Genomic DNA, 7370 nt, shown 5'->3' with positions numbered 1-7370 from the left:
AAGAGAATGGTGTGTGTTGAGTAAGGAGGAATGAGAACGCATTGAAGTGAGACCAGGTAGAGGTCCTGGAAGGAGACCTTGGAACTCTGTCCGTTGATAATTTCATGGGATTATACTGTTTGGATATACCCTTACTTTCATAATTATTATCATCCTGTGGATTTTCAAGATTATTATCTTGAAAAGGCATTCTTAACCTTGAGCACCATGGACACTTTGGGCTGGATAATTGTAGAATGTTTAGCAGCATCCCTGCCTCCTACCCACTAGATCCCAGTAGCACCTTACTATCCACTCACCCATCTCAGTATAATAACCCCAAATATTTCATTTCTTGAGGGGCAATTGCTGGCCCCCAACACACACCTGCCCTGCCCCAGTTGAGAGCTACTGCCTCAAAAGGATTCATTCAACAGCATTTCTCTTAGGCTGTGTTCATGGAAAGGGCATTCCTCTGACTTTTGGGTGTCCAGGACAGGCTGGCTAAGCCACTTTGAAGCCAAATGGAATCCTCTTCAAAATGGGCTGAGTACATCCCTATGGTGCCAGACTGCAACGTTACATTTTTAAGTGTTGGTGGGATGCCTAGATTATTTTCTAAGGTAGTGTGAATTTTGTCTCCAGTGGTCCTTAGCCCTCCTCAGTATTACATGGATTTAATGACAACTCAATTCTGTTTGTGGTGCCTTTACTATCCGACAATAAGCTTGGAGAAAGTCAAGCTTGTTAGATTGTTAAAATAAAACCTGTATGTTATCCTCTTAAAATGGCTCCCTGGAATTACTATTTTAACACAGGCATAACCACAAAAGGAGGCTCAGAAGCCCTCCATAGGGGGAGGTGAATAGCCCAGTGGCATTTTAGGAAAACAAAGGCTTTGCAAGATAAAAACATCTTCTTTCCTCCCCAGTTACAAGCTTAATGTTATTAATAACTCAGATGTCATATTTATGCCATTAGTGGCAGCATGCATACAATTTAAATATTTTAGCTTCCATTATACAACTGGATCTACATTACTGACCTTCAAGGGCCCCATTCATAAAGGATGAGGAGAGGGAACAATCAGCTACTTTATACAAGGACTGGCTAGCACACTGGGTTTCCCAGCATTGTCCAACAAACCACAACACAGGGAATGCTTTGGAGCCACTTGGAACATGGCAGGGTGGGGACAGAGAATGATGGGGGTGGGGCTTTCGGGGCAAGGGGAGAGCCAGACCTTTTTTCCTATTTAAAAAAGAGTATCCCACCTTTGTTCCAAGGGAGAATGAAATATCCATTAAGTCTGGTGACACTGGGAATTTTGTTCCAGCTCGGTTCCTTTTGTTGTGACTCCAGGGTAAAGGAGAGGAATCTGGGGTGACGAGGTTTCAAGCCAAGAGGAGAAAGAAAACGAATTCCTTCCAAGGATTTCTTCTATTGTCTCGAGAATAAATATTTATAGAGAAAGTTCAAGTGAAGTCTTACAATGGTCATGGTTTTAAGACTAAGCCTTCCAAAGAGTACATGTAAAACTATGCTTAAATGAAGGGTGATCCAATTATGCTTCTCAGGGAAAAACCAAGAAACCTCAAGATAATTTCCTATATAAAATCTAATTGTGTTTTCAAGTGGAGTAGGAATACCATTCTGAATTATTCCAGATCCATAGACTGCAGCAGAAATGCACAGCCAAATTGGATTCTATTTTAAGTAATTAAGTTATTTCCCTTCATGGGATCTATAATTTGCCTTCGACAAATGTGATTTGCCTCAGAAAGATAATACATTGCAATTTTTCCTCCAAAATAGATTTTCTGTGCCAGAAACAATTATGAAAAGTAGACCAAATATTGCTTTGATTATATCCTTGTTATTATCTTTGAGTGCATGCCTGGAGTACCCTTTTTGTGTCCCCAAATCAGATAGGTATGGCTGCTACATCGTTTAGAAAATTATCTTTAAACGGAGATCAGAGCTGAAATTTACTCAAGAGCCTGGGGCTTGCACAATGGTAGTGTAAATAGTTGCGGGTGTTATTACATAAGACTCCAAAGTCTTGTGCAAAATATGGGCAATGAGGAGCTTGGTTCAGTGGAACTTTCTTCTGAGCTCTGAAAGTACCAATTCAACTTTTATCTGCTTGGTTAAACCCTTGAGGTCCTAGGTGTTACAATAGATTAAGTGTTGAGATTTGCATAGAACATATTGCAAGAGGGGTATTTTTGGCTTGGTTAATTTTGTGAAGAAAACATTCACTTTTGGCTTTATTTTCAATAACAGTTCAGTTGACTTATGACCAGGTGTCCTGGGGAAACAGTGGTATGGAACAATGGGTGCAATCAACTCCTGGTTTGTCCCCTTGAAAGTGCTGGTTACGCCAAGTCTGTGACTCTCAGTTCCTTTGTTAAAAGGGAATGATGGTATCTAGATTGAGAAAAATCAGTGGAGAAAACCATACCAGGCTTGGCACAGCAGTCCTGGGTTATATAAGGGGTCAGTTGTAGTAAAATCTAAAACATAGTATTGCAGACCTTTTCTTCTGTACACCCACATTTATCCTTCAGATTCTTTTTCATAGAAATAGGAACTGGCTAGATGTTTCTAAATGTCTAGGAGTTGAAAGTGGTTGAGACTTCAGATTTTGAAGAGAGATTCCCTGGTTTGGAATACTGGTGGTGCTGCTTACCAAGCCTTTAACCAGGTCACTTAGGGTTTCTGTGCCTCAGTTTCCTGCTCTACAAACTATCATTCTACTATTAATAATTGAGCCAGAGTTCCTATCACAGAATTATGATAAGGATTAAGCAAAATATTTTAACAACCAGAAGAGGACCTGACATGCCATAAATATATTATTTTTTACTTCTGTGAGCCAAAAGAATGTCAACAGAAATCAGAACATAACACTGAGTAAGTTTATCATGAACTTTTATTAACAACTTAATACAAGACTGTACATTGTAGGTGCTGAAATCAATCCACTTCTGAAAACTGAAAAACCAGCATTTCTATACCACTTTAGGTTTTGGTTATAAGTGCCACCTTCTACAGCAAAATCACATAGTATGACCAAACAATTTAAGAACAGGAAAAATAAAATGTTCCACTGGAATGGAGAGATTATTTATGTACAAACAGCTGAGGATCATTTCTAGCTTAAGTGATTCACTACACTCTGGAATGTTCAGTTCCCTCTTCTACAGTCCTACAACCAGACATACAGCAACTAAGAACTTGGCCACAGGTCCTGCCTACAGACACTCATTCACATGAAAAACAACAACAAAAAATATTTATATAAATAAGTCAATTAAACTTCACAAAAACTAAAGCAACACAAGGAAAAATCCAGTAAAAAAAACTGTACAGTATTGGTCAGTCTTTTATATCTGAAAAAATGTGTAACATAAAAAAAAAGTTCTTTAATGTATACAAGTCTTTTCAATCAGTGTTAGCTGGAGTGAAAACTTGAAGACTCGGACTCGGTTGAAACAGAAGAATGTCCTCCCCGCTTTCCTTTGGAAAGGATCTTGAGGCTGGACCCTCTGCTCACAGAGGTGAGTGCATGCTGGGCAGAGGTTTTAAATTTGGCTCCAAGGAAGGCATAGAGGATGGGGTTCAGGCAACAGTGGAAAAAGGCTAGGGCCTCAGTGATGGAAATCCACTTGTGCACAGTGCTCTCAAATTCACATCCTTGCTTGATGATTTCCAGGAGGATGAAAGAGTCAATGCTGATCCCAATGTAGTAGGGCAGCCAGCAGGCAAAGAAAGCCAGGATGAGGATAACTGTGGTCTTGAGGGCCTTGCGCTTCTGGTAGCCCTTCGAGTGGGACAGCTTGGAGATGATGATGCAGTAGCAGGACAGGATGACGATGCCCGGCAGAATAAGGCCAACCATGATGTGTTGAAACTGGAACACCACCAACCACGAGTCGTTGGGATAGAAGCGGTCACAGATATACCTCCCATCTGCCTCCCTGACGTTGGCAAAGATGAAATCGGGAATGGTCAACAGGAGAGCAGGTATCCAGACGCCCACATAGACCACCTTTTCAGCCAATAGCTTCCTTGGCCTCTGACTGTTGGTGGCATGGACAATAGCCAAGTACCGGTCCAGACTGATGAAGGCCAGGATGAGGACACTGCTATAGAGGTTGACTGTGTAGATGACATGGACTGCCTTGCACAGGAACTTTCCGAAGTACCAATTTGCCACAGCATCAACTGCCCAGAAGGGAAGCGTGAGGACAAAGAGGAGGTCTGCCACAGACAGATGCAGTCTGTACTTGTCTGTCATGCTTCTCAGTTTCTTCTGGTAACCCATGACCAGGATGACCAATCCATTGCCCACTATGCCAGTCAAAAAGATGATGGAGTAGACCGTGGGCAGAAAGATACGGTTGAAATGGGCATTTTCCTCCCGGAAGCAGGGTTCCTTCATGGAGTCATAGTCGCCTGAGCCCAAGTCATCTTCTGTGTAGTTATCTGAAGGGTATATCTGCAAAAGAGGCAAGGGAATGGATATTAACTTTCAAGTACAGCGGGCATTCTCCAAGTTCAAAAAAATCTTTCTGCGATTTTTAAAAAGTAATTTATAAAACCCAACTCATCCCAGCCTTCTACAGTACATTCTGCTCCCAGTGAAGTAGTGAGGGAAGAGCCCAAGAGAATTATAGACTCCTGCAGCCCTCCTCCCCATCTTTCCCCAGAGTCATTTCATTATAGCTGTCTTTAGTAGAACCAATTAGAAAATTCTTTGTTTAGAACAAAAGGGCACTGAGATTCTGACGGTTTCAAAGTCACTTCTTTGCTAACTGTTCTACCCCGCCCACTAGGGGGAAGAAAAAAACCTTGGGAGGAAAAATACCAAAACAAAACACAAAGAGGCCCCTCCTAGGGTGCCCAGAATTGGGGGGGGACGTGGGCGGGGGCAGGTGAGGAGTGGGAATAGAAACCCGTGTTTGTGGAGTGGGATTAATTTTCTATATGAAGATTCACCAGGATAGGGAAAAGGGGAGGAAGGAGCATGGGGGGGGGGGGAGTCCCCAAAACTTTCTCCTAAGGCGCAAAACACTGTCTTTCCCTCGCTTGTCTGAACACAAATCATTCTGTACTTATAGCAACGCGTAGTGGGGAAGGAGAATACGGCCGTAAACGAAGTCTTTATTGCTTGGGGTATTGAACAGGGGTGTTAGAGGAGGATACCGCCCCACACACATGCCCGCATCTGGTGCTCCTCAGGGGCAGGAGTGTCTCTACCTGTTTATCTCTTGGCGCGTTTAGGACGTTAGGGAGTGCAGCATTTTAATGGGAGGGGAAGGTCACGGGTCTGCACTCCTGGTCCTCGCCCCAAGTTTCATTTCCTCACTCTCCCGGATCGCTTCCCACCCCGCCACTGACCCAGTAAATGGGGTCGGAGGTCTGCAGCTAGAAGCCTTCAGGCGGAGGGCGCACCTAGGGCCGGATGGTCCAACTCCGGACCTCCGCGGCTGCCCACCACGCCCACGACCACCACCAGCCGCTGCAAGCGCCCAGGGTTCCGCCCGGCAGCTCGCCAAGTTCAGTCCTACAGGGTGCTGGGGAGAGAATGGGCGGCTCCTCCGTAAACGCCTTTGAATTGCGCGCCGCTGGGGGAAACGAAAAGCCTTCCTGGTAAGGGGTTTTCAAAAGTCTCCAGGAAACCACTAACGGTTAAACAGCGCAATTGGGATCGGTGAGAGCTAAACGGTCTCCCCACTTGCACCTGCCGGTCTGCGCCGCAACTACCCGCAGGCCGGGTGCCCTCCCAAGTCCTCATTCCACCCCAGTCCCCGCGGGGCACACCTCTGGGTCCCGCTGCACCGTGACTGTTAATACTCCTCCCTCGGTGCTATCCCAAACTACGGAACCCCGGGGTCCACTCGCTGCGCTTCCGATGCCCGCGAGGTCTCTCCCTCAATCCTAAGGCGCACCGGCGGCTCCGGGCCACCTCCCTGCTGTGGCCAATTCTCAGACCTCTCTCAGGCAAGCAGCACCTTGGGTCCGCCCGCCCTTCCCACCCTCTGCTCACTATGCGGGGGTACTGGCACAGCTCCTCGGGAGGTGCAGAGTTCGGCGAACACGCGCCTAGCCTCAAGAGTGGTTCCCTGGAGACTTTGCCTGAAATTAACCAGGGGCGCAGCCTCGCTCTGGGAACTCAGACCCCGCGCACCGCCCTCCACCTCTCAATTCAGATAATTCACTCCCCAAAAAACCCCTCCTCCTCCCCGGCGGGAGAGACTCTTGGGTCTGAGTTCGCGGGCAGCGCGCACGCCTTCTTCGCACTTGTGCACAGAATGTTCTTATGTTTGCAAACAGCATGCAAGCACAGCGCGCGCCGCAGGACTCCAGGGAGAGACACGCAGCCACCGAAAAGGTCCTTCCAGTTTTTTCTCCTCTGTTTTACAGAGTAAAAGACTGCAATCCTACCTCCCTCCTCCAGTGTAACCAACCGCACGAAAACTCCTTTCCATGCTCCTCTCCCGGGTACTGGCACCTCCCAAGTTCTGGTCGGTTATGCCCACTCGGAGGGGTTGCGCTCTAAGTTTACGTGTTTGTACGTTTAAGAAAAAGCAGGTTGAAACTGGACTTACACGGAACCCGTCCATGGTAACTGCTCGCTCTCCAGCCGCAGGGGCTACCGGAGCACCCAAGCCGTCAGGATCACCTTGCTACCTGCTGCCGCAGACAACAGACTGAAGTTTCTGGCTGAAGCTGGACTTTTATAAAAACACGCTCGGCGGGCGGCGCATGCGCAGTGCGGGTGCGCGGGCGGGGCAGGGAAAAGGGAAGGCGGGGTGGGGCAGAGGGAGCAGACGTGGGGGAGGAAGGCTCGAGGGAGGGGTGGAGGTAAGCGCTCCAGCAGTCCCAGGGAGGTTAATTGGGGTAAACCCGGGAATCCCCTGAGCAGCTGCTGTTAGTTGGAGGTCACCTTGTGAGTCTTGGGCTGTGGAGGGCATCCCAGAGGCGTTCCCCAACTTGGGAAAGCTGGATGCGCCTGAAAGGAGGTGGGAAGCGCGGGCGACCAACGCGTCCTGTGTGGCGCATCCATCCTTGCTCACGTGGATGGAATTCCAGACCCGGGAATGCTACAAATGGAGACACTGAGTCCCGGAGTAGAGTAGTGATGTGCCAGAATGACCCAACTAGTAGGCGGCAATGCTAGAAGTGGGTCCAGCATCTGACTCCATTCCCTGGCGCTTTCGGCAGATGCAGTCTGTTCAGACAATAAAATGACTCTTCAGAGCACAGGCACATCCACAGTAATAGTACCAGCATCAGGTACACATAATAAGGAAACACTTTCAGGAGAGGGTAGGATTATTTGGCATAATTAGGGAGGGAGACCGTGATAGAGAAGTAGGTGT

General features: G+C 47.1%; 1 protein-coding gene across 1 annotated transcript; it reads right to left on the bottom strand.

Moving 5' to 3' along the window:
• Positions 1 to 2896: 2896 nt before the first annotated feature.
• CXCR4 (C-X-C motif chemokine receptor 4) lies at positions 2897 to 6682 on the bottom strand. Its single transcript, XM_044242562.1, has 2 exons — positions 6597 to 6682; positions 2897 to 4483 (listed from the first exon to the last, which is right to left on the bottom strand). The coding sequence occupies exons 1-2, from the start codon at positions 6609 to 6611 to the stop codon at positions 3437 to 3439; spliced, it is 1062 nt and encodes a 353-aa protein (XP_044098497.1). The 5' UTR covers positions 6612 to 6682; the 3' UTR covers positions 2897 to 3436.
• Between the last annotated feature and the right edge of the window lie 688 nt (positions 6683 to 7370).

Source organism: Neovison vison, chromosome 3, assembly GCF_020171115.1.
Source record: "Neovison vison isolate M4711 chromosome 3, ASM_NN_V1, whole genome shotgun sequence".
In the NCBI taxonomy this organism is placed as follows: Eukaryota; Metazoa; Chordata; class Mammalia; order Carnivora; family Mustelidae; genus Neogale; species Neogale vison.
This window is presented reverse-complemented; position numbering and strand designations above follow the sequence as displayed.